Source organism: Neophocaena asiaeorientalis, unplaced genomic scaffold (genome assembly GCF_003031525.2).
Source record: "Neophocaena asiaeorientalis asiaeorientalis breed wild unplaced genomic scaffold, Neophocaena_asiaeorientalis_V1.1 scaffold275, whole genome shotgun sequence".
Classification (NCBI taxonomy): domain Eukaryota; kingdom Metazoa; phylum Chordata; class Mammalia; order Artiodactyla; family Phocoenidae; genus Neophocaena; species Neophocaena asiaeorientalis.
Window position 1 is genome coordinate 5,810,923 of NW_020173679.1, and position 27,787 is coordinate 5,838,709.

Genomic DNA, 27,787 nt, shown 5'->3' on the forward strand with positions numbered 1-27,787 from the left:
CATCTGTTTCATTTCAAAACATGTCTACACTGCATTGAGCACCAACACAGATGTGACCAGGAAACCCACAGTCCCGTCCCAGCAGGTGATGGGTCCAGTGTGTGACTTGGGGTTGACTATTATCTTTCACAGTGAGAGAAAAAAAGAGAGGATAGGAAAGATGAAACGAACATTATTCCCAACTCCTGTTCAGGAATCTGAGCGATGATACAGGGGATATTTAAGAGATTTCGTAAAGTTCTTCCAAAGACCCTTCTCCCCATCAGTTGATGTTCAAATATGGAACCTGGGCTGGTGGACCAGCTGGACTTGAGCGACACTAGAGCACACTGTTTAAAATTACATCCACACATTCCTGCAAAAGGTAGAGGAACAGGCCATGCCAAAGTAGACTGATAATTTTACTTTTTCCTGTTTTATGAACCCGTACAAGTTTAGAGGCTATCAGAACTGTGCAACCACAACTGTGATACAGCGTCTGCTCAGTACAAACATTTTTTGTGTAGGAGAAAGAATTCAGTTCACCTATAGGGAGAAATGTCCTGAGTTGGATGGTGCCAAGACAGAACTGTCCATTGTGACCCCACAGAAGTATGTGGGATCTCAGGAAGACCAGAAATATCTTTCATTCTCTAAATCCAGCTGCTTTTTAAAAATCAGTATCCCCGTATCTTTCTTCCGAGGCAGAAAGTAAACGTTAGGAAACCGGCAGGTTCTCTTTCTCAAAGGCACACACAGGGTTTGGGGATCACTGTGGTTCTTGGTTCCTGGAACACCTGAGCCTCTGGCACCATTGGGCCTTCAGCAGCCTCCTCGGCATCCAGGGCTGAGATCCTCATATTCCAGAGCGAAGTAGCCAATCTGGAGGACTTGTGTCATGGGGAAGAGAGAAGGTCACCCCTTTAGCTCTGGATCCCCATCATCTGAGGGAGGTGGAAGGGGGCAGGTAGAAGCAAACCTTTGCTTCATACAGTCATCATTGGGGCAGGCAGCCGAGCACACTGAGACCCTGTCGGTGCCCTTGTTGTGAGACACAAAATGCCTTCCCCAAAGTACAGACTTCTGTGTATGATCTAAAAGACGCCTTTGAAATGATTTACCCAGACCAGTGAAAGGCGGTTGCTCATTACATATGCAAGTTTAGATTTTCTACTTGATTATTCACCCCAAATCAGGCTTTAAAAACAGACCCAATTAGACTGGAATGTATACATTTCAACAGATCAGAAACTGCAAAATGCTTATGCCACTTACTGACATAGCTTTACACCCAAGGACGCCGTTGGTATAAATATTTCCAAATTCCTTTGCGTTTTAACAAGAGAGAACAATCAGAACAAAGACATGATTTCAGTTTCTAACATCGACTGAATTATATTGTCTACCTTAGTTACACATCAGATGACATAGCTTGCTCCGTTTTCTATGCATTTTAAATCATCTTATACAAAACTTATATTAAAACAATTTTTTTTTCAAAAGACAAATGCTTAGAGAAGCAAGTCTTATGAATACTCTTTCCTTCCATTACTTTTGGCAAGTGGAGGAATCACCGTGGATTTTGAGTGGAGTGGTGAAGCATTTCCACAGGTCATCTCCTCCACACGGTCAGGCATGAGGGGGAAGTCGGAAACTCTCTTTTTAAAAACATATTGGCAGGAGGGCACAATTCTTAAGCTCTTTAGGGCCTGTGAAAACAAAGAGAAACGTGGCGGTCACTCCTTTTACTGGCACTGTGATTGGTAATCCCGTAAGTCATTGTTCCTATTGTCCTTTGTCTACGTCTTCCAGTTCTGGATTATGGGGCTCTTCTCTCCCTGCTCATCCCTCCTCCAGGCCTGGTCCTCACACCCAGGGTCAGATTCCCGGGCATTTCCAGACACATAACTCTGCAACTGTGTTGCTAATTGTATCCCTCGACCCCCCAGTTGTATAGCATTTATCCTTCCCCACCCAATCATATATTATCTTCCCAACAGATGGGTTTTCGTTCAAGTTCACTTAGTTGGAAAATTAAGACAAGAGGTCAAGTCTGGTGAGATCTCAATGGAAGTCAACTAAAGAGCCATCTCTGGCACTTTCCTGGAAATTTATAAGGCCCCAAGTAGACACAGGTTCTTCTGAGGAAGCTTCAGATGTAGTGCTTACGGAGGCTGGTGGCTTCTGAACACGACCTTTATTTGGGGGTTTCTATTAGTTCAAAGGTTGGAAATGGTTGCCCTCATTTACCTATCACACGGGCCTAAGATATTTACTTACGAGTACCTTCCTGACATTTTTCGAACAAACACAGTGATGATTCCACCAATGAATCCAATGGCTAGTAAGACCCCGACTATGATTCCAGTCAGGGTCACTGTTGACAAGCCACCTGATTGAGAAGAAAAAAAAAAGCATAAGCCCCAGATAAACAATACACCAGCAATAAACAATGCCACTGGCCCACTGTAGATAACAAATGATGTTCTATGTTGTTTCTCCTGTATTCAGTGGGAGTTGACTTAGGAAGGGAGAAATGTTGGGTTATTCTAATCTCATATTATGAACGGAAAGTTTTCTGGGTCTCAGGATCTCTCAAGCACACCACTCCTACTAGGTGGCTTCACTGTTAATTACCGGGTAGCGTTTGTGTACACACAGCTACTAAATTAGCCCCTATTTTCATTCTTAGGAATGATAAATTGTGATATGACACCATTTTCCATAGCTGTCATTAAGTGAATAGACTCATTTGCAGTTTGCTCATTTTCAAATACGGGCTTTTCTCTCTTAAAGGAGGTTTGAAACCTATTCTCAGAAGGCTTGTATTCTGCTCCCATTGACTACAATCCAGGAAAGAATGTAATTCATCACAAAGATTAAGTTCAAAGAGACCTTTTTTAAAACATAAGAATATTTTGGTACCAAAATCTAACCCACCTTTCTCAACTGTTGGTTTTTCTCCATCTGTTTTCCCTATAAAGAGAGAGACGTAATGATATAGAATTATTAGGATTTAGTAACTATAATTTAACAATTGGCAGAAGATGAATTTACCATAAATGCAAGGTAACAAAACACAAGCAAAGAGGATAATTTCTTAAGTAAATTGGATCAGGGGAGTTTTAAGCAAGCTCTGACATGATCTTGTTTCAAAACTATTATTATTGAATTTATGAATGCTTCTTCACACCTATGGGTCTGTAGTTCTTTTGTGGAGGTTACTTTTTTTCTCACCCACTGTAGAGAACAGTGTCAAGGAAACGGACCCACAGAGATCTTAAATAAATAGTCAAAGACTTCAGAAGTTAGGGTAACAAAAGAATCTAAGCCCCTTGATTCTCGGGCAATGTCAAGACCATATGGAAAACTCACCCATTGTGATGAGGTCTATTTTGAAGAAACATCATTCTGAGAGCAAAATGTTTTGGAAGTTGTGGTCAAGACTGTGATTTGCCTCGTGATATCAATTTCCTAGCAAGATCCAGATCTTACAGGGCACATGATTTTAATGAGAACATACCCTTTGAATTTATGGCACTATTATTGTAGGATTTCTATCTGCAGCTAAACTTAATCCAATAGTTACAATGTGAATATTCTCATTTACCAAGGATGTGAAGTTGTTTAATTATGCATACCTTCCTGCAAGTAATAAAACTGTGAGTTTCTTTCAGGTAATTTTACACAATTTCTATTAAAAAATAAAGGCCTTTTGTTTTGTTTCTCCCATCAACTTCTTTGTATACTGAGTCCTTCATTCCTCTGGGTGGTAGGTGTTTATGAAGAAGTCAAGAGGCCTTGATATAATGAGACAACGGAGAGAAGTGATGCAATCAGGCCCTTCCCTAGAAACTTAGTTCACAATTGGCAAAATACCACAGATATCCAAAAGCTTTCCGAATCAAAGGTGACACCAGCCAACCATCAGCTATACGATGCTTTCTTTTTCTAACGGTTGAGTTGGAAAGAAGTCATCCACTCTGCACCAAATCCATCTTCAAAAAGAAGACATCTTTTCAAGATGGCCCCAGGGTATGGGTCCTTGAACCCAGCTCTCCCTGCATGAGCTGGACTCACAGCTCTACAGCATTTACGTGGAGCTCAAGCTGATCACGCCAACCCAGTTGGGAGACTGGGAGATGGCTGGTTTTGAAGCCTGCCCAGGACAAAGGTGTCATCAAATCAACTCCCTAAATGTTATACCTGGCTGCCAACTACCAGTAGAGACAGGTCATGTCTTTTGCTTATCGTGTCTTAACATGGCGGCTGCATACTGGGCTCATAACATAACATTATCACCATCAATGACATCATTTGTCAGGAAATACATTACCGAAAATAAAGTTTGCGGAAGATTCATTACTAAATTAGAGTTTACTGGTCTTGTACTCCCTAGCTCCCTCCCAGTTATACTGACTGTGATCATGCAAGTGTGTCATACATATGAACATCGTCAAACTTGGGCGTTTCATGGGAGAGACATCTGCTGCCCTAATAAAATGACCTCTTAAAAAACCAATTGTTTGTAATTACATTGTAACTCACATGTGAAAATTTCTTGGAACACTGATGCATGAAGTGGGAATGTGCCATAATCACAGTTTTTGTGAAAGGGTGGGGTAGGGGACAGGACAAGAGAGTAACCATGAGTATTTTCCAGTTAATCGAGAATTTTTATTTTTAAGGAATAGGAGAAATCTCCTGGTATGCTATAAAAACTAGTCAACTTGTAATGCTCCATTTTCTGCTGCTCATTAGCTGTGAACTCTTGTTACAAATGATCGACGCTTCTCCAAAATTTTGAAATGCTTTCCAATGACCAATTATCAATATATTGACGATTCTTTCCTTGCTTAGCCCTATTTGGTTCTCTCTGGTGTTTAATGTTCACCATTTCTTTAGCATCTTGGAGTAACCGTAGGCTTTATTTTCAAAGCATGTTACAAAACTTTTTTTATCTTTGTGGTAGAATACACAACATAAACTTTACTGTCTTCACCATTTCTCAGTGTACTGACACTGTACCGATTCCCCACTCCCTCCTCCAGCACAGCCCTGGCAACAACCATTCTACTTTCTGTCTCTATGATTTTGACTACTCTATGTATCTCATCTAAGTGGAATCGCACAGCGTTTGTCTGTTGGTGACTGGCTTATTCCATTTAGCCCTCAAGGTTCATCCATGTTGTAGCATGTGTGAGAATTTTCTTCCTTTAAGAGGCTGAATAATACTCCATTGTATGTATATGACACATTTTTGTTTATCCAGTCATCTGTCCATGGATGATGGGGTTGCTTCCATGTTTTAGCTACTGTGTCTACTGCTGCTGTGAACATGGGTGTACAAATATAACGCATTCAAAAAATCTTCAGAAGTGCTACAGAGTTTTTAAAACCAGATTGGCGATTGGGTCTGGAAATGCATATTAAACAGTTAAGGAATAACTTTCTAGGTGTTCAGCTGTGCAACTGGTTTCAGGAACCACGGCTTTAGGGAAGGTCCTTATGTTTGCTTTCATTTAAAGATGAAAACACCTAACTATATAAAATGATTATAGAAAATTGCTTGAGTTAGCAAGCGCTCATGGCAGTTATTAGAGGATTAGTTCCTCTTCTCTTCCACTCCTATCTACTACAAAATAAGGTATATTTTAAAAATATCCCAAACAACTGAATTTCTCTTAAGAAAGTGCTGGAAATAGGAGGCTCTTTTCCCTCCTGCTAAGTTGTAATGGCAATGATCTTTCCTCATGCTCATTAGTGATGGTCTAAACCTCATAATAATGACAAAGACTCAAAGTTGCCCTAAAGCGTTTCACCTCATGGGGTCCCATTCACTCCGCTGCAGGTACCAACTGTGAGTCACAAGCACAGCCCCAAATCCCGGTAAGACTGGTTTAGAGTAGATTCTTGCTTCTTTGTGTACAGACATGAACTCAGTGTAAGGTGGTAAACGTCAGCATAGATTCTACTAAGATTTACATAGGTTGGCTTACGTTTCACGCTTTTGGGTGTCAACACAAAGCTCTTAGTGTGGCATGATATCAGGTTAGGGTCAGCAATATGACACCCGTAGCTACCTAACTTGCCCTTGTGGAGGCATTATCACTAGTTGTCATGTAAGGTTAGAAAGCTGTGGTCAGCAAACCAATAGATAAGAATTCTGAACTTTGTATTTCACAGAAAGCTCGGTTCAAACTTAGGGTTGCATTCCAATATGTGCCCCATTGATTATTATATTTGCTCCTGGATTTTTTGGAACACACTGATGATGGCAAAAGAAGATCAACCCCTACTGGGGTGTCTGGTTTTCTTACCCGGGGACGGACGAGTTGCCACATTCAGGGCTGTGGTGCTCTGGCTTTGTCCTTGGGAGTGGGCTGTGCTTTCTGCAGTTGGCAGGTCCTCTTTGTGATCCTCTGTTGTGCTCTTTGCTCTTGTCGGCATCTATTGGAGATGTAAATGAGGCAAAACAGAAATAAAACCTAATGCTTTATACTCTGCCTTATAACAGAAATGGATTTAAGGTGGCATAAATGTATAAGCTATATGATGACCTGAATTTAAAGTGGAAACAAGAAAACAAACATAAAGAAACAACAAGAATGGGGATAGGAGTAAAATCCTGAAGTAAATGCCAAATGTTTAGCACGCTGACTTCCTAAGGTCTAAACTCTTCAGAAAATACTGGGGCACGAGGCATTAATTCTTTCTCTTCCTTGAACTTGAATGGCACTTTTCCCCTGTAACATTTATTTGGCACATACTATGTTGTATTATTTTTAATGCCCTTCCTTCCCCAGTTAGAGCGATAGTTAGCCTTTACTAAGAGCTTACTATTTGCCAGGCCCTCGAAATACCTTCTCATATACACCACAAAAACCCCTAAGTAAATTCTATTATTAGCCCTATAGTATGAATCAGGCTTAGAGAGATCAGATAATATGCCCAAGCTCACAGAGCTAACAAGCGACAGAACAAGACTTGGAAATGGTTCTGCTGACTCCAAAGTTCACGCCAATGGAGCATTCAACAGACATGCTTGTGAGCACAGGCAACGAAAACAAACATAGATCAATGGGGCTATACATCAAACTTAAAATCTGTGCATCAAAGGACACAATCAACCAGAGTGAAAAGGCAGCCTACGGAATGGGAGAAAATATTTGCAAATCATATACTTTAATATCTGATTAAAGTATACAGAACTCCTACAACTCAATGACAAAAAAATCAAATAACTTGACTTAAAAAAATGGGCAAAAGGACTTGACTTCCAGTCTTTTTTTTTTTTGGCTGTGCCACACAGCATGCAGGATCTAAGTTCCCTGCCCAGGGATCAAACCCATGCCCCCTGCAGTGGAAACACAGACTCCTAACCACTGGACCACCAGGGAGTTCCCTGGGCAAAAGGACTTGAGTAAACAAATCTCCAAAAATGATACGCAAGGGCCAAAAAACGTACAAAAGACGCTTAATATCACTAATCATCAGAGAAAAGCAAATCAAAACCACAATGAGATTATTGCCCCACACCTGTTAGGATGGCTACTATCAAAAGAACAGAAAATAACACGTTGGCAAGGATGTGGAGAAACTGGAACCATTGTGCACTGTTGGTAGAACGGTTGCAATCACTACGGAAAATAGAATGGAGGTCCTTAGAAAAATTAAAAATAGAACTACCATATGATCCAGCAATCCCACTTCTGGGTGTACACCCAAAAGAATTAAAAGCAGGGTCCGGAAGAGATATTTGCACAACCATGTTCATAGCGGCACTATTCACAATAGCCAAGAGTTAGAAGCAATCCAAACAGATGAAGAAAACGTGTACATACAATGGAATATTATTCAACCTCAAAAGGAAAAAAATCCTTACACATGCTACCATATGGATGAACACTGGGGACATTATGTACAAGCATGCTGAAATAAGTCAGTCACAAAATATCCCTGCATGTGATCACGTACATATAATAAATATCCCTGCATGTGATCACGTACATATAATAAACATCCCTGCATGTGATCACGTACATATAATAAACATCCCTGCATGTGATCACGTACATATAATAAATATCCCTGCATGTGACCACATACATATAATAAATAGCCCTGCATGTGACCACATACATCTAATAAATATCCCTGCATGTGATCACGTACATATAAATATCCCTGCATGTGATCACATACATATAATAAATATCCCTGCATGTGACCACATACATATAATAAATATCCCTGCATGTGATCACGTACATATAATAAATATCCCTGCATGTGATCACGTACATATAATAAATATCCCTGCATGTGATCGCGTACATATAATAAACATCCCTGCATGTGATCGCGTACATATAATAAATATCCTTGCATGTGATCGCGTACATATAATAAATATCCCTGCATGTGATCACATACATATAATAAATATCCCTGCATGTGACCACATAAATATAATAAATAGCCCTGCATGTGATCACATACATATAATAAATATCCTTGCATGTGATCACATACATATAAATATCCCTGCATGTGACCACATACATATAATAAATAGCCCTGCATGTGATCACGTACATATAATAAATATCCCTGCATGTGATCACGTACATATAATAAATATCCCTGCATGTGATCACGTACATATAATAAATATCCCTGCATGTGATCACGTACATATAATAAATATCCCTGCATGTGACCACATACATATAATAAATAGCCCTGCATGTGATCACTCACCAGAGCTGTCAAGCCAGCAGACTCATGGGGCTCTCCACTGGCACCTGGTGTCACCATGTAATCTTCCACACCCAGGGTCGCCTTGGTATTTTCCACACCTGTAGTCATGTCATCTTCCGGCCGGACCGTGCTGCCTGAAAAGGAAAGACTGAGTCAGACCTCGACGTGGGAATCATGTGGGCAGACCAAACTGGTCAGCTTCAGTCAGATTCTTTTCTTTTCATTTCTTTGGGGTATTTTTCCTTTTTAGGGGGGTTGTCATTCTGGCTTAACACAAACCATTCTACATACATACTACTGCCTGGTTATCTCCATTGTAAAAGTAAGGAAGATGGGCATATAAAAACGTGAAGCAGGCAGCCCCTCCCTGGTATCCCACTGAGGTATGCTGGATGGGGGGTGTACACCTTGCCTTTTCAATAATGAACCTGATTCTTCCTGGTGCCATTTCATACAATGAATTAATGCATTCCGGTCAGTAGAATATCGTTTAGACCTAGAAGAATAACCTGGAAAGATTTCTAAAAATGCTAATTAGCAGGCTCTATCCCACACCTACTGAATCAGAATGTCCAAAAGCAGGTCCTCCTTCTTTTTAAAATCAATCTCACTCTGCATTTCATTTTGAGACCGCTGTCTGCTTGAATGATTAGAATCACTGGCTCTGACCACAGACCTCATAGATGACACAGAGTTCAACCTCCTCTTTTATGGTTGGGGTTATCGCCTCCAGGGGAGATCAGTAATGTACTTAAGGATGCCCAGATAACCAAGAGAACTTCTAGTGCACCCAGAGCTGTACTAAAGAGAGACCTCACAGCCCCTGGCCCTGGTTTTTCTGCATTAGCACTAGATGAATGACCCTGTGTGCCAATGAGAAAGGTTTCCAGAGGAGGAGGGGATGGGTGGGGTGGGATTGCAGGTTGAATTCCAGGAGTCGGGAGAGAACTAGAAGTGGCCTCTTCACCCTCTACCGCAATGGTCAGAGCTAATCCTGACCTGGTAGGAGCACCATCTCAACTCACCAAATAACCCTTCACAAGTTAAAGCAAATCTGACTCATCGGTCATGGGTTCCCTCTCCAGACTCGAGTGGCTCTGGAAGAAATTCCATGACTAACTGCAGTTGCAAAATAAGTGAGCACACAGCCCAGGAGCAAGAGCGAGGGGGTGCTTGGAGACTTACGTGCTTAACTGAAGGGCAGATGTTCATATCTAGACAGTGCCTAAGTGAGCAATCTGGCCCTTGCCTTAAGATTCCTTATTCTTCCCATGCTTAGATGGCTCAGCCAAAGTCACAGCTAATAAATATCTGATCACAGCTTTTTTGCTGATGCAGAGAGGAAGGAAACCTCTAGAGCAAATTCTCTTGTTCCATGAGCCTTGTTTTTGCACTGAGGGTCCTAATCCAGTGTTGCCAATCGACGTTCTGGATGAGCCTCCCGAGCATATGCATTTATTTTTCATCTGGGGTGGGGGGAAGGGCTTTCACTAGTTAGCAACAACTGAATACCTCAGTGCCTGCAAATGGATCGCCTCCCTTTTTGGCTGGTTGCTGGGGGCTCCTGCTAAGGATTTATGACCATGATCTCAGCAAATGTTGAATGTATTTTTTTTTTCTTTTGGCTGCGTTGGGTCTTCTTTGCTGCGCTCGGGCTTTCTGTAGTTGTGGGGGGTGGTGGCTTCTCTTGCTGTGGAGCACGAGCTCTAGGTGCGCGGGCTGCAGTAGCTGTGGCACGCGGACTCAGTAGTTGTGGCACATGGGCTTCAGTAGTTGTGGCTCGCAGGCTCAGTAGTTGTGGCGTACGGGTTTAGTTGCTCCGCGGCATGTGGGATCTTCCCGGACCAGGGCTCGAACCCGTGTCCCACGTATTGGCAGGCGGATTCTTAACCACTGCGCCACCAGGGAAGTCCCGAATGTTGAATGTAGCTATCAAGCTCAAGGGGGAATATCCCTTTGCTAGGCAAGCAGTCTTTATTAAAAAACTAAGCATCCTATTTTCTTTTCTTCCACTCCTGGTTTGAACTCAGTTAACAGACCATCCACTTAAAAAATGTTTTCTGGAGTGTTCAGCAAAATCACTTACTATACGGCATCCTCTAACTTTAAAAAGCAAAATCAAACCACCCTTGCGTCAAACAAATTAAGTACTGAATGAAGTTAGTTTGAATTCTTTCATAGAATGTTCAGTTCATTGAAAGCGTAACTTGATAAAAACTCCTTCTTGTTCTTTTCTACTCTTGGCCCACAGACCCAAGGACTAAAATTGCTCTGAACAGACAAAGGACATTTTATGAATGACACTCATGATTAAGAGGCATTTCTTTTGTCTCACTGCCCTGGAGTTCTTTTTGCTCCATGGGAAAGTTGATCTTTAACAAGAGATGCTCAATTCTCCCTCTCATTATTTCAGCTGAAGGCTTTCCTGGGTGAAGGGTTCCTACGAGCCCAGCTGCTGAGTTTCCAGCCAGCATTTGACATCCTTTTCTCTTGAATGGTGAAATTCAAATCATGTATTGATGCCTTTGCTCCCCAATCCTTTTTTTCTTCCTAAGACACGCGTGTGCACAGGCAACACGCACAACTGTTTATATAAGTGCAGCGATGAACCTACAATAACAGAGTCTGTTCTGGAGCGGTGTCCCCTTATGCTCACATGAACACCTTTTTCCTGCCACACCCAGCCTCCTCCAGCCTGCCGGTCAGAACCAATGGAAGTTTCCAAAATACAGCTGTAAGGCATCCATTTGCTTTGGAATTTGTGTGTGTGTGTTATTCTTTAAAAAGGTACTACCTCTAAGAAGATGATGTGATAATTTGATTTGATCTTAAGGTTTCTAAGTTTGAGAACAAATGAGCACTGAAGAGATGCTTATTGGGATAAAAGTGTTAATTATGAATCATTCTTATCTTAGCATTAAAGTCTAATGGCTCCAAAGAAATTATTCTAGTTTCCATACATTTATGGGATGGCATTTCTTTTAAAATACTTTAGAATTTGGATGGAATATTAAACCACACTCTTACTGTGACTGCCTTGCAACAGTCCCAAATTCTTGATTAAAAGCCTTTGTGTAAGTGTTTTCAGTTTTGTGGTTTCATTTACACTTCTCTGATTTGTGCTGGTGAGTTGTTCCATCTGTTTGCTGGCTGATAGGAGTGTCTTCTCTTGCGACCATTTTTCTCTTATGGTATTCACCTTTTTAAATAATTTTTAAATGCTCTTTATGCCTTAAGAATGTATTCTTTGGAATAGATGCTACAATCATCTTTTTTTTTTTTTTTTTTTACTAATTGGCATGTCTCTTCTGTAAGTGGCAAGGTCCCTCACTAGTCAAACTTATTAAGCTTGTTTTGTCCCTCTGATGTCACACTTACAAACCCTTCCTCAAGATTATGTAAATTTCATCTATATTTTCCTTAAGGTTCTTTCTATTTGTCTTGTGTTCATCTCAAAGCGTGATGTAAAATGGGAATATAAATGTGATTTTCCCCCAAGGATTAAACTGTCATTGCAATAACTCCTCTTTTCCTCTCTGCTTCAAAACTAGCTCTCAATGAGACAAATGGTTTCTTCCAAATACTGTGTCAGGGTATTGGGAGAAACCTTTAGCACAAGGACCAGCCTAAATGACCTGGGCACTGCCATCTGCCCCCATGCCCCCTACATTCCGCCCTCTGTCTGCAGACTCTTTCCAGAACTGATTCCTAAATCTGTGTTCCCCTCGCCACCATCTCCCTCTTCCTCTCCACATCAGCTGACCACCGCTGAGCTAATTCTGTGCCAGGGATGTAGTTAGAATAAAACAGGGTGCAGAGAGCAAGCACAAGGAGAGGGCGCCACACTCGAACAGAAGTGCACTGACATCTTTCTGAGTCATAGGTTCTGCTGAGGGCAGGAGGTACAGCATTACAGCACACCCTCTCTCCCATTTGTTCAGCAATGCAGGGTTTACGTGACGTCTTCAGGCTGACTTTATATCACAAGGTGGGTTGCATTGGGCATTTTTGTCCCCATTGATCAGATGAGGAAGGTGAGGTTGACAGAGGCCCTCCTTGACCAAACCTTAGTGAGGCTCCTCTGAGCCCTCTTCTCAATGAGACCATGGCCTTGGGCTTCCGTGTCCATCATTGCAGAGTCCAGTTTCAGCAAGAACCCTGCTAAGTTCAGGTTAGAGACAATCTCTCGACCCCTCGATATGTGATCAAGTTCCCCATCTCCCACCTTTGATGTCTAAGTCCCTGGACTGCCTTTAGCAAGAACCCTGTTAGGCCAGTTTAGCAAGAATCCCCCTACCCTTGAGGTCTCTTCTTCATAATTTTCTATCCACTGCCCCTCACTCTGCTCCTTAGCTACAAATCCCCAGCTGTCCTTACAGTATTTGAAGTTGAGCCCCATCTCTCTCCCCTATGGCAATAGTCTTGAATAAAGTTTTGCAGCTGTTTGAACGAGTGCCAGAAAAACTTTCTTTAACAAGGTCAGAAGTTAAACGATTTGCCAAGTCGGCCTGGTCAGTGAGTGGATGCAAAGCCAAGTGTTTTGCCTGCTCATTGGCCCCAAGACCCTTTGGTGACTCTATGGCAGCTGTTGCCTGGAAAATGCCCACCCATCCTGGGTTCTGTCATCCTTCCTCTTCACCCCCACCCTCATCCTCCCTTAAATTATAATCCTGTAAAGAAGACGTGGCACATATATACAATGGAATATTACTCAGCCATAAAAAGGAACGAAATTGGGTCATTTGCAGTGAGGTGGACGGACCTAGAGTCTGTCATACAGAGTGAAGTAAGTCAGAAAGAGAAAAACAAATATGCTAACACATATATATGGAATCTAAAAAAAAAAAAGGTTCTGAAGAACCTAGGGGCAGGACAGGAATAAAGACGCAGACGTAGAAAATGGACTTGAGAACACGGGGAGGGGGAAGGGAAAGCTGGGACGAAGTGAGAGAGTGGCATGGACATATATACACTACCGAATGTAAAACAGATAGCTAGTGGGAAGCGGCCGCATAGCACAGGGAGATCAGCTCGGTGCTTTGTGACTACCTAAGAGGGGTGGGATAGGGAGGGAGGGAGGGAGACGCAAGAGGGAGGGGATATGGGGATAATGTATGCATATAGCTGATTCACTTTGTTATAAAGCAGAAACTAACACACCATTGTAAAGCAATTACACTCCAATAAAGATGTTAAAAGAAGATTAACATAAGATTACATTAACAATGAAAAATGTAAATTATGCACCCAAATAAATTGAATTATAGTATCCAATGTCTTCATAAAAAAAAAAAAAATTATAATCCTGGTTGTCGGAAGCAGTTGCTTCCTTGGGCATCTCACCTTCTCTTATGAAATCCCATCCGTTAGAATCCCCCAATCAAGTTATATAGTGACTACAACCTCTGTTTCCTCAAATGAGTCCCCTTCTCGGACTAGGCACCCAGAAGTGGCATGTTAGAAGTCAGGTGTGATCTGCCTTACAAAGGCTGTATTTCTCAGAGCAGAGGTTCTCTTGCTTCTACAAACAAAGGCAGCAGCAACGATGGAGACTGGAGCTTTCCCGAGGTTCACCTCTATCTCCTCGAATATTTACTGCACACCTACTAAATGCTGGGCCCCATTCTGGGCACTGGAGACAGAGGCGTGAACCAGGTGAGGTCTCCACCCTCGTGGACTTGGGTACTGTTGTGGTGGAGTCCGGGTGCTCACAACAAGCAGACAAACGGGGAAAATCTCAAGATAGAGCTCCTGCACCCCACCCCCGCTGCAGATCCCTGCTCACAGGGCGCTTTCTCGGGAGGCCTTCCTGACCACCCATGGAGATCAGTACTCCCCTCCCCACACGCTAATATTAGTGAATATTTGTATATTCACTGATCGACTATCCCACTAGAACATAAGCTCAGTAAAGGCTGTTTCACCTCAATGTCCCCATTGCCTACGATACTGGCACAGGGGAGGCACAGAGTACGTATTTGTTGAATGACTGAGTGATCTCCAGGTAGGTGAAGAGCTGGTCTAACTAACCCTGAAGCCCAGAATGAGCTTGGAGCACCACACACTCCAGAAACAGGGTGATCAGTGTGGCTGGATGGTAAGAAAATGAGACCCGGGAGGTGTGGAGGGCCAGTCTGGTGGAACTCTGTAAGGAAGGGGTCTTGATTTCAACTGGAGTAGAAAGGAAGCCAGGAGATGATCTGAGTGGGGGCAGGACATAACCCCAGTCCCAGGAACCACTCTTATTGCCATGGAATAGATGTGGGTGTCGGGTATGGTGCCGGCGTCAGACGGAAGCTGAGAAATCACTTAGACTGTTGTCCAGGCAGAAGTGGGTGGTGTTTGCACCAGGACAGAGCAGTGGGAAGGGAAAGAACTGGACAGGTAATGGCTGGAAGGCATCTGAAGTCATTACCCCAACAATCAGAAATAAATATGAAACCTCAGCGGCGAGACTTCATTTTACCATTTGCTGCAGCTCTGTGGATAACAACATTTATTTTATTTTTTTAAGTCTTTTATTGAATTTGTTACAATTTTGCTTTTTTTTTTTTTTTTTTTTTTGCGGTACGCGGGCCTCTCACTGTTGTGGCCTCTCCCGTTGCGGAGCACAGGCTCCGGACGTGCAGGCTCAGTGGCCATGGCTCATGGGCCCAGCCGCTCCGCGGCATGTGGGATCTTCCCGGACCGGGGCACGAACCCACGTCCCCTGCATCGGCAGGCGGACTCCCAACCACTGCGCCACCAGGGAAGCCCTTGCTTCTATTTTATGGGTTTTGGGGTTTGTTTTGTTTTTTTGGCCGTGAGGCATGCAGGATCTTTGCTCCCCGACCAGGGATCGAACCCTCACCCCCTGCATTAGAAGGCACAGTCCTAACCACTGGACCACCGGGGAAGTCCTGATAACATTTAGAGTATGAATCGGTGAACTGAAAAGAGAAGGATGTTCCCATATGATGCTGAGTCCTTTACTGGATTTCACCTTGTTTTATCAGGACAGCCACAGAAGTCTCCTACATAAGTTTAGGTAAAGAGCCTCTGCCCCATTTCCATTTCCACATAAGGAAGAAGTTCCCTGTGGTCCTCTTTCTGCTGACCTGAAGCTTCAGAATCCAACAGTTGGAGATTAAAGTGGGAAAGTTGATTTTAAAAGAAGTCAAGCTGAGTTACCCCCAGGGTTTCAAAGAAAACCGGTGGTGTTAGCCAAATAGATTAAGGCATCTTTCATGTTGTCTGGCCTTGGAATGATTTTTGTGGCCATCGAATGTAGAATGCTCTTTTTCTTTTCTTGCAACATGCTAGGAAGTTCTGAATTTTCCCTGTAGGAGAAACTGTAAGATAACTGACAAACAAATAATCCCAATTAAATTTGGGAGAATGTAATGCTTTTAGGGGGAGGTCAAAACATCTATTTAGAAAACAAAACCAAAAATGCCTGCTTCTGTTTCTTTGCCCAGACACTGGCTTTTATACATTATTTTTCTATGTCTCAAAACTGTGCTCAGAAGCCTGAAAGTAAACACACCCCACACTGCAGAGGGGTGTCAACCTCCAACATTATCCAACATTCTGCAGACCACCCACCGTGATCACCGAGATAGTCAGATCTTTGTACAGCCTTTCATCTCCATTCAAGACATCCCCAGTTTAGCTGTTTGATGGCACTCCTTTCGTTACCATGATGTGGGTTTCTGCAGCCGGAAGAAAGGTGTTCGGACTTTGCTTTTATTTACCACATCTTTCGAGTGACCCCTCTGGTCCCATAGGCTGGCCCACATCCTCACTTGTACAGAAGCCTTTCTGTGGAATATCGAAAGCCATTTGCCGACCCAGACCCTCAACTCCTGGCAGACCCCAGGTTGTGGTCAGTACAATCACTGATGTGGCCTGTGGGCTTCCCCACCTACCTCCACCCCTTCCAAGGATCCTGGTAAATTGCTTACTGGATCACAGTTTGGCTGTGGAGAATCTAGGCAACTCCTAGAAGTCTGGCCACACCACTCAGTACCCCACAGGAACACATGTGCTCTTAATTTTCCTCCAGGCCATACAATACAGCCTCCAGCCCACAGAGTCCCATATTCCCCATGCCTGGCACCATGGTTAAATATTTAGCAGATGTTTGCTGAGTGACTGACTGAAAGAGTACACTTACAGTCAAGTAGGAGATTTCTTTTGAGTTCTCCCTTACCTTATAATATTCCTACCACCGTCCACCCTGCTTCACCCAAGAATTGTTAAATGCCTTCCCCTGATGAAAGAGACAGCAGAGCTGAAAACAGGACGCTCCCCCTATGAGGATGGACTTTGCTGCTCTGCCATTTGATTTTTAATGAGCAGCAGCCTGTCCACTCATTGCATCCGGTCCTGTCGGTCCCTGCAGGCTGAGGCTGAGACTGCCCGCTGTCGGCATCGGGGCTGTGTGCCTCTCCCAGGAAAAATCAAGAGAAACATGTCAAGCCTGCAGAGATCAGACAAGCGTCACTAGTTCCTCTAGGGAAATCAGAAGAAATGCTACCCATTAAGACTTGGAGCAGGGAACATCCCCTGGCTTCAGAGAAGGGGAGGTTATGCTCAATGCCCCAAGGGGCATTTTTCTTTGACCCCTCTGGGTCACCTACCAAAGCTGGAGGCAGCGTTCTGAAAGTCTCTGCTGCTGAACATGGCAATAAAGAAAGGAGAGGGGCCAGAGATGGCTGGGGACTCCTGTTTCATTTCAGAAGCAAGGACTCACACCACTCACTGGCAGGTGGAAGGTGCAGGACACGCAGTCCATAAGACAGGTCTCCCAACCACATCCATTCTCTTCCCTTCGATGGGGGAAAAGGAATTGAGACCTAGTGCGTACCCTTCACAAATCTTCGCAATCAATCTCCATGACCATCCACGAGGTAGGTATTTTAATAATGGCGACTATTTTATAGGAGAGTGTGTACAACGTTGTGCCAAGCACTCTCTTTTGATCTTCACAAAAGCCTTGCAGACTGACATCATCCGCATTTTGTAAATGAGGACGGTGGAGCTGAGAGTAATCTACCCATGTAGCCAGCAAGGGGTGATGCAGGGCTTACACATCAAGATCTGTCAGACTCCAAAGAAATGCCCAGCTCTAACCACTCCGTTACACAGCCTTTCTGTGTATTGGTTACTTTTCCACAGCTCCCACTCGTTCTCCTCCCCGACTCATCTCCACCACTGCCCACCCAAACCCTACGTACTTTTCACAGCCCAGGGAAAACACCTCTTTCTTCAGAGCCCACTCGCACCCTCCCGAGGTGCCAGGAGAAAGTAATTTCCTCCAAATTAGCACAGGGCTTGATAACACCGCATTCACGACTTTCTCCCTACTAAGCATTTATCAATTTATCAAACTTCTTGAGGGCAGCGTTCCTTTCTGCTGTAAGTCTATGGCCCAGCCACCAGCAGTCTCTGATAACTGAATGAATGAATGAATGAATATTTACACTTTTCAGGACTCAGGAGAATGAATCAACTTACCCACTCACCCCAAACTCAAAGAGGGCTCAGGACCCTTCAAATGCCAAAACTCGAGGCTGTTGGTTACAACCTCAACCAAGATTACTCAACCTGGGGAGAGGTTTCTCTCTTGACCAAGAGCGGAATGTTCTCAGTAAAAAGAGGAAATGAGTTCACAGTTTTGTGGACTGGAAACAACACCTCTGTAATAACTTTTCTGGAACCTGGCAGGGGCCGCAGTCCTGCATCAAGAGGCCACTCCTAGGGTGGACCGCTTAGTACCTGAATAACCAAACAACTAAAGCGGGCTTTAGAAGCGCTGGCCTGGAGCACAGCATCTCAATGGGATGATCGGGTGTTTGGGAAACACTCACCATCTGCTCGGAAACTGAGCTTGTGATTCACGCAGGGCTGTCAGCTGAGCAGGCCCTGATTTTGCAACAGTGAAAAGAGAAGCCCCTTCGGCTCTGACCTCACCCTCCACCCATGCATAGACATCCTCCACAGACAGTCCAGCTGTGAGCCCAGGAGGATGGGGCCCTACAGGAATGTACAGTATGTAGCTGTGTTTCCACTATCTGCCCTTGGCCTTGAGCCTAAGCCTGTTTCTTCTGAGCCTCCTTGCCATCCTTCTCCCTTGTTCCCATGAATGGGGAATTCAGGCAGCAAACTTTGTGTCCAGGGCTTATTTCTGATGCCATTTTAGTTGCGATCTCCCCAGGTACCCATCAGATACATCAGATTGGATGTCTTACTTATACCTCAAACTCACTGTGTCTATAAGACAATGCATAACCTTATGCATAAAACATAAGAGTAAATATTTGTGACCTTAGATTAGGCAATGGTTTCCTAGACAAGACACCTGTTCCTTCTCATCACATTGGTTCCTAATCTCTCATCCCTCCAATCTGATTTCTATCACCTGCCTTCTTGTCATTCCTGCCAAACGGATTGGGCCACTGTGTTTCTTCCCTCTTCCTCCTGCCAGATGTTTACCACGTACCAACCATATGTCTTTTTATTTATTTATTTATTTTTTTGCGGTACGCGGGCCTCTCACTGTTGTGGACTCTCCCGCTGCGGAGCACAGGCTCCGGACGCGCAGGCTCAGCGGCCATGGCTCACCGGCCCAGCCGCTCCGCGGCATGTGGGATCTTCCCGGACCGGGGCACGAACCCGTGTCCCGTGCATCGGCAAGCGGACTCTCAACCACTGAGCCACCAGGGAAGCCCCCCATATGTTCTTTTAAGCGCTGAATAAGACAGGTCCTGCTCTCTTCTCTAAAGAGCAAGAGATGTACACAAATAATTAAAATACAGTGATAAGAATAGCCAAAGTGATCTTGGAAAAGAACAAAGAGAAGGACTCACACTTCCCAATTTCAGAACTTACTACAAAACTACAGTAATCAAGACCATGCGGTACCAGCATAAGGAGAGATGTATAGATCAATGCAATAGAACTGAGAGTTCAGAAATAAACCCACACTTTTATGGGCAATTGATTTTGACACGGGTACCAAGATAATTCAGTGGAAAGAACTGTCTTTTCAACAAAACGGTGCTGAGACCACTAGATATCTTCATGCAAAAGAACGGCGTTGGACCTCTATTTCACACCATGATTAATTCATTAAAAATTAATTTCAAATGACTCAACGACCTCAGCGTAAGAGTTAAAACTATACAGCTGTTGGAGGAAAACATAAGAGTAAATATTTGTGACCTTAGATTAGGCAATGGTTTCCTAGACAAGACACCAACAGTACAGGCAACAAAAGAAAAAAACAGATAAATCGGACATCATCAAAATTTTTAAAAAATTGTGCCTCAGTGGATGCTATCAAGAGATTGAAAAGCCAGCTCACAGAATGGGAGGAATATTTGCAATTCATACGTCTGATAAAGGTCTAGTATCCAGGATACACACAGAATTCAACAATAAAAAATGACAACCCAATTTTAAAATGAGCAAAAGAGACAAATAGATATTTCTCCGAAGAAGATATATAAATGGCCTTTAAACACATGAAAAGAAGTGCAACGTCATTGGTCATTAGGGGAATGCAAATCAAAATTATAATGAGATACCACTCCATACACACCAGGATGGCTACTATTTAAAAAAAAAACCACTCAACCAAATAGAAAATAACAAGCGTTGGCAAGGATGTGGAGAAATTGGAACCTTTTTGCGTTGTTGGAGGAATGTAAAATGGCGCAGCTGCTTTGGAAAACACTTTGGCAGTTCCTCAAAAAGTTAAACATAGAGTTACCATAAGACCTGGCAATTCTACTCCTAGGGACATACTTGAGAGAAATGAAAACATATGTCCACACAAAGACTTGTACATGAATGTTCAGAGCAGCATTATTCATCGTAGCCCCAAAATGGAAACAACCCAAATGTCCATCAATGGGTGAATGGCTAAACAAGATGCAGTATAGCCATGTCATAGAATATTATTCTACCATAAAAAGGAATAAAATTCGGACTCGTGCTACAACGTGGATGAACCTTGAAAACACCATGCTAAGTGGAAGCCAGACACAAAAGACCACATATTGTATGATGACATTTATATGAAATACCTAAAATAGGCAAACCCATAAAGACAGAAGGCAGATTAGTGGTTGCTAGGGGGTGAGGGAAGGGGAAATGGGAGCAGCTTCTAATGGTGTGGGGCTTTGGAGGAGGGGGTGATGAAAATATTCTAATAGTGACAGTGGTGATGGTTGTACAACTCTCTGAATATACTGAAAACCACTGGATTGTTTAACGTAAAGGGGTAATTTTGTGCCATGAGAATTACATATCAATAAAAAATTTTAAAGCAGCGATGAGTGGTGTAAGAGGTGAATAAGAAGAAATCAGAAAATGTGGAAATAAGAAGAAATCTGGAGATACTGAGCTACAAGTCTTGCTGGCTCTTATTGCCCCAAATCTGGTCTCATGCCCCCTTCTTCTGTAACCACACTTAGTCTCTTTATCTCCTGACTCTCCCCCTCCCCCAAGACTAGTCCCATAAACTAGATTCAACCCCATGTGGTGTCCTTGTCATTAAGTTTTCTTCTGGCAATCACTATTCATGGCCCAATCTGCTCCCATTTGCCTCTTGCCTACAGAAAAAGGTCTACCTCCCACTCAACACGGACTCAGCCTTCTCCCTGATTTCCAGCCCTCCCCAACTCATGACTCCATGACACCCACGACTCCAGCCAGCCTTCATGGCTTTTCCCAGCCCTGGGTGCCTGCCCACACCTCTTCCCACACAAACTCCAGGTTGTTCTAATCTCCACACATTTTTCCAAGCAGTCTTTCTTGCCAGGATTGCCCTTCCCTGCCACCCTGCCCAACGAACTCCACCATTTTTCACAGCCAAGATCAAGTCCCATCTTCCCCACAAGGGTTTTTCCAGCTCCTGAAGCCCACAAGAATCTCATCTCCAAACTAGCAGCAGCAGGTAATGGTGTGTGCCACGCAGGACATGACTTTTGTGCAGCCTTGTCTGTATACACCACACACACACCTGCCTTGCCTCTCTGTGTGAGCTGCAGCCCCATTGTGTGATTCCGTTCTAACTCTTAAAGTTCCTAATAACATGTGTGCTCTATAAATGTTTAAGGGAGCAGGGATTACGTCCTTTAGTTAGGTGCCCCAACGTCAGTCTAGTTCTTCAATCTGAATTATGTATGCAACAAATAACAAGTGGACTTACTGCTGTAAAAGTTAACTTGAAATCAACCTGCTGACGTCTCTGAGTGTCCTTGGCGGCCACGACCCTAAGCACAGCTGGCTGTTGTCCTGAATGTTTCGGAGTGTGGGCTCTGGGGTTGAGCTGCCTGAAGTGAAGTCTCACCATTGCTATTTTCTAGCTCTGTGTCTGTGTGTGAGTGACTGAAGCTCTCTGAGCTTCTTTACCCATCTGTAAAATACAAATAGTTCCTACCTTGTAGGTCTGTTGTGTGGATTAAATGAAATAGGGCTTGGAAGGCACTTGACACTAAGCACTCAGTAACTGTCAGCTGTTATTATACAGTTACTGCTACGAATACCACCCATGCAGAATCTAGTTCCTTAAGCTTTACAGATTCAGAAATTTCATCTGATTACAGGGTGATCTAGCTCAGACGAAACTGTTTCACCCTAGCCAAGCTCATAAGAGGGCAGGAAGTCAAATAGCTTATTTAGAATGGGAAATAGTTTCCCAATGCTTTCTACCCATATTTGCTATTCAAGGTGCGCCCTTCTCAAGAGTAAAATACCTGAAATGCTGTCTGGCGCAGATAGAACAAAGTCTGGGGTGAAGCAATTGGGTGGAATACATTTCCAGACTGTGAAAGAACAGGGATCCCTAATTCACAGGAGCCCTACAGCCACCAGATAAGACATCTAGCATACTAGCTGTTAGCAAGGATAACGTTTGCCTTGTCTGACTCACAAAGAAGCTAGTAAGTAAATATTTGTTAAATAAATGCATTCCTTGGGTAAGGCAGGTTTCACGTCATCTAGTCCTTATTCCTTTCCCCTCCCTGTCTAGATTCTAGGCAAACAGACTCCCTTCTCCTCTGGGCAGGATACCATTCACTGGATCACAGCTTTGCTTGTATTAACTGAGTTTTACTCACCCAGATGGAGACAGCGTGATGAATGACAGGAAATACTTCGTTCTCATCAGTAATATGTTGACGCATCTTCTAGTGGCCCTTCCCCACTTCCCACCTATATTCCATATAACTGTCATTCCCCTGCCTGCTACAAATGTGACAATGACAATGATTACCTCCCCCGCTCCGGGGGAGGGACCTCAGTGACCTCTCTCTACTGCCTGGAGCCCTGGAAGCCCTGACCCTCTGGACAGAGGTGAGAGCACACCTTCCTCCGGAAAGGTGATTATCCTATCGGTAGGTTTGTTGTTTTTTTGGTTTGTGGGTGTTTTTTTTCCCTGCATAGAATTTAGTGTTGCCCTGACAATTTCAGGTTGTCAGACAACTGGGTGAATGAGGTGGGCAGGTCTGCAAATTTCCCTCTGAACTTAGCTCGATTCCCCTCAAAGAATTAAACCCGTCTCCTCTGAGCAATTCCCGAGGCAAAGACACTCGGCCAGACGAAAAGGTGGGAGAGCCCAACCATCCTCACCTGTTGAAGTTCAAGGGAATGCTTGCCATGGACCAGCCGCCGTGAGCAGTCTGGTTGGCGGGCACTGGGGTGAGACAGAGGGAAGGAAACAGTCACCTCACTTTCCTGCTTTGGAGAAAGTTGGCAGAATTCCGGTTGTTCCCTAACCTGGCTCCATCTCAGATAAAATGCCTGATCGCTTTCCTTTCCCAAAAAGTTTTAAGACATCAGTAGGGAAAGATTCAGAACTCCAATCAAAAGGTACTTTTATCTCCTGCCCACCCCACGGGAATCCTAAGACTTATCTCAGTAACCCACCCGCTCCCCCCAATCATTCGATTCTCTTCCAGCAAAACACTCTCACTGGATATTTCTTTGGAATATCCAAGGAATGGCAGATTCCTCGGAGAGCCTTACAGGATCTGATTTAGCTTTCTCAAGTGAGTTTCAAAAGGGTACTGCCAAGTATGTGAGCCTTTTCTCTCTCTACATCCTCCCCTGTAATATTTCCACAAGTGGCAACCTGGCATGCCTGCTCTTAGAAGCCAGAAATATGACAAATATTCAGATAAGCCAGTGGAATTTAAAGCACACGTTCGTCATTTTGCTGGTGAGGACTGAAGTGCATGCTTTACGCTAGGTGTGCCTCCCCCAAAAGTCAGGATATGATGAATTACTATTTGGGGAATGAATTAATGAATCCTATTTTAAGGTACTGTGACATCTTCATGTTTAAAGGAGTATTATGGTAAGTATTAAATGTGTAGAACTTTTTATACCTTAAAAATTTTTGTTTTCATGTTTAAGGAGTTTAGAGCAAGGTTAACCTTTAATTTCAAGTTCAACCTTCTCCTTTTTTTTCAGTGTGTAATGTAGCAAAAAAAAGCTTGAGGTTTGGAGTTAGGCCCATTTTTTGAATCCCAGTTCTGGCATATTCTGAAGATAATAATGTATAATTCAAGGCCTTGTGATGATTAAATGAGGGAACTGTGACATTCCTAGCACATGGTGGGGGATGGGAAAGGGAGAGAGGTGGTGTCCTTCCTACTTGGCCATACCATCCACTGTCACTCCAAGGTCTGGGGTCTCTGTAATTCTCGGTATAGAGTTACTCACCGGCCTCTCATTACGGAGGCCAGAGGAACGAGAAGGGGCTGTGTACCTCTGCTCAGCCTGGGTTCCTCCCTATTTGCCATGTCCCAACTTAGCCTTCTTATGCTTGGATACTTTTTAAAAATGTGCTTTTCTGTATTAAATGCTATCTTGGATCTCATACGCCAAGTGGAATAGATAGCCTCCGTCACGAAGGCTCTAACAGACCTGAGATGCTTTAAATGCAACAAAAACTCTTAGCAACTTGTGAAGATTTCCGAGCATCCGAAACTGGCAAGAGTTTTGGGGAAATCACAGGGTAATTTGTTCACCGCATGATTAATCCTGAGTGGACTGGTCCCGGAAAAGCACATGTGGGTTTTCAGCAAGCAGCAGCCCTCAGAATTTCACAAAATAAACGACCTCATGAAGAGGCCCGTGTACGTGTTTTGGATGAAAGTTCAGAGTGAGGGTAGGGCCTGACAAAGGAGGAAAATGCCAGATGTGTGGACAGCAGAGCTCCTCTGAATCCACTAACATCCCAAGAGACAACACGTGGGACCAGATTATACAACTGAACCAGATTATAACACTAGATGAGGGAAGTCCAGTGGGGAGCAGACTTCTATGACAAGGATAATAAAATTCATCACCATAATTACCCCCAGCCCAGCTCCCCAACAAGAGTCCACAATGGCTCAGCTCAAAGAAGTTATTCATCCATATTCAAGTTGCCTCACTCATTATGCTCAGACAAAACCTCCTTCTGGGCCTCAAATCCTCGCCAGCAACCCAGCAACTCTGCATTGACACACAGCCCCAGGGGAGGGGTCCGGGGATGCTTCTGTCTTTAGCAATCGAGTTGCTAGTACTAGGGGTGGCTGGTTTTTTTCAGACAATGTTTACCACTTCTTTTTAGGAGTACCTTTGATATTCGGGGCTGTCTTTAAGATAATTACGGCTAACCCTTCCCCGGGAGAAAACAGAGGATGCCGCCCAGCGGCCGTCTTTCCTGGGCAGAGCTGGGATGCGGCTCAGTTTGGGGGCCTCCCACACCTGGCCCCGCTGAGCACAAAATGTTGTCATTTGCACACTGTCTTGCCAAAAAGGAAATGTAACTGAAACGCAGAGCCATGTATATCGCCCTGGAGAGAGAAGTTCCAAAGATAGGACTGCCACGAATAGCTCCCGGCCCTGCAAAGAGAGCAGCTCAGTTTCCCTGAAACAGACGGGCCTGGCAGAGGGTAACAGACCGTATATCACTTCCCTAGGGCTGTGGGTATAATTGTCTTTGTGTGGAGTCCTCCCTCAAACCCCTCCCTTCGAGCAGGATTCTTCTGGCACCAGGCTTACCTCCATCCTCAATCTGGAAAATGAAAAAGAGTTTAATTTCCTCAACCTCCAACTCCAAAGATCACAAGTTAGCTTACAACGCCTTGGACCACTATTCAGTGAGCAACTACTGTGGTGCCAGATATTGTTTGGCTCTCGGGATCAAGGCGAAGACACAGCTGTGTCCACGGGAGCTTATACTCTACTGTGGAAACGGATTAAAAATAAAAACCCAAGAAAAATTAAACACTGACCAATGTGCATGGATGCCAGAAACACAGCACACTGAGCCAGGAAGAGGCAAGATGAGAAGAAGATGTAAGAGAAAGAGGAAAAGGGGAGGAGATGATGCAGATCATGGGCAGGCAGAGCTCCCATCATCAGATCCAGTGGAGCGAGGGTCTAAGGAGTCACCAACACTCAGTCATTGGCGCTCTTGGCCAAGTTTGACACATGGCCCCGAAGGAACTTAAACCTAAATGTTCACGATAGGCCTTCACGCACTCAGGACCCTCCACTTCAGTCCTTTCGACACACACTATCCTCTCTACAGAGGATAACGGAGGCCTCTTCCAATGGGTCTCCGCTGGTAGGGTCCTGGGTGTGTCCAGCGTGCCCTCCTACAGGGTATAAGACCTGGCAGCCCCCCAGAGGGAGACAGTCGCAGCACAGGGGAATTCCACCCCCGGCCCCTGTCCCTTCCGATTCCTTGGGGTCAGTTTCTTCTGAGGCCATGGGCGGTCCTCCGATACACAGCCACGTAGGAAAGCCCAGCGCCGCCAGTGGAAGGCTCCTGGCGGCTACCCTTCCACTCTATCTCTCAGGAGCCGTCAGGGGGTGGGCCGCCACCGAGGGAGACCCCCTCTGCTCCACACCTGCTGCCTGTGGATTCGGGATCTCCTCCTGGCACCCCGCTCAGCTCTTCCTCTGCGACCTGGCACCAGCAAAGCCGCTGTCTCTCGTTCTCGCGGGTCCTCCGGACTCGCGCGCACACATACACTGCCAGCTCCCCTCTGCTCTCCCGGGCAACCTCAAATACCAGGCCCGGGCATTCCCGCAAGTCCCAGCTCGCTCGTCCCCACCAGCAGCTGCAGGGAGCCCCGCCTGCTGGGTCTTACCATCTGCCAGGACCCAGAGCGATGCGCGTCCCAAAACGAAGAACAGAACTGGCACCTTCCACATTTTCTTAGTTGACTTGTTCTTTGCGGGGACGAGCAGCTCGTTTCTGTGCTGGGGGAAGATTCTGAAACAGCCAGAGGCCCTCGCTTGATGGAGCGAGAGACTGGGGGCTGGAAAATGCGGGGAGCAGAAGTCCCAGCGCGGGAGGGGTCCCCGAGTTCCTTCGCCCGCAGCGTCAGCCGGAGGAGCAAACTTTGCAGTTGGGAACTTTCGGATCAGAGTCGGCATTTATCTCTCCCGACGAGGGCGAGGGCGGGGACAGCCCGCGCGGTAAGGTGGTCCCAGTTCGGGGCTCCCTAGGACCGCCCCCTGCCTCTGTTTGGCCAGCGCGAAAACGATGACCTCAGGCCAGGTTTAAAGTTACAGGGCCGCGGCTGCGGGGCGCTGCCGGCACGCGCGGAGGGCCAGAGCCCCGGCAACATAGGCTTTTATTCTGTTCCCCGATAGGAGGGAAAGGGGGCGCAGGCAATAAGCGATTTTTTGGGGGGTAATTTTTAAACATCATTATTCTCTTTTTTAAGAGTAAGGCACAAGATTAGGTTTTTCTTCTTAGAAGTAAACTGTTCCTTGTGTGGCCAGTCATTTTAGAACCAAGCAAGGGATTGTTCTTGTAAATATTGAATTTGATGGCTTTAAAAAAAAAAAGCGGCCGTCCTCCTCTGGGTGAGCCAGAGGCGGTTCGCGCTGGTAAATCGCGCCCTTGTTCAGGGGCCGCGAGCGGGCGGGCTCCCGGGGGGCTGCCGGAGAGAGCTGGCTGGGAGCTTCGCAGCCCCGGTGGCTTCGGCAGGTTTGGAAAAAAGGCTGAGCGCGAGATCCGCCTCTTCCTACTTTGGATACAGCGCTG

The 27,787-nt window shown here is 44.7% G+C and overlaps 1 protein-coding gene across 3 annotated transcripts; it reads right to left on the reverse strand.

The window, feature by feature from the left end:
• PDPN (podoplanin) lies at positions 1-27,171 on the reverse strand. 3 transcript variants are annotated; one of them, XM_024749825.1, is made up of 6 exons: positions 26,883-27,171; positions 8,743-8,876; positions 6,300-6,429; positions 2,920-2,955; positions 2,256-2,371; positions 1-1,688 (listed from the first exon to the last, which is right to left on the reverse strand). In XM_024749825.1, the coding sequence occupies exons 1-5, from the start codon at positions 27,169-27,171 to the stop codon at positions 2,256-2,258; spliced, it is 705 nt and encodes a 234-aa protein (XP_024605593.1). In that variant the 3' UTR covers positions 1-1,688. The 3 variants fall into 3 exon arrangements, with proteins under 3 accessions (XP_024605593.1, XP_024605595.1, XP_024605594.1); XM_024749827.1 differs by having other exon boundaries at positions 2,266-2,371; positions 26,883-27,039; XM_024749826.1 differs by having other exon boundaries at positions 2,260-2,371; positions 26,883-27,039.
• Between the last annotated feature and the right edge of the window lie 616 nt (positions 27,172-27,787).

Bases quoted from the DNA above. Each gene is read 5' to 3' on its own strand.
- PDPN (XM_024749825.1), bottom strand. From the start codon at position 27,171: ATGCCGACTCTGATCCGAAAGTTCCCAACTGCAAAGTTTGCTCCTCCG. The intron at 6,430-8,742 runs GTGAGTGATCAC...CATCTCCAATAG, and splicing joins CTGCTGGCTTGACAGCTCTG to ATGCCGACAAGAGCAAAGAG. The intron at 2,956-6,299 runs GTAAGAAAACCA...CTCTCTTTATAG, and splicing joins GGCAACTCGTCCGTCCCCGG to GGAAAACAGATGGAGAAAAA.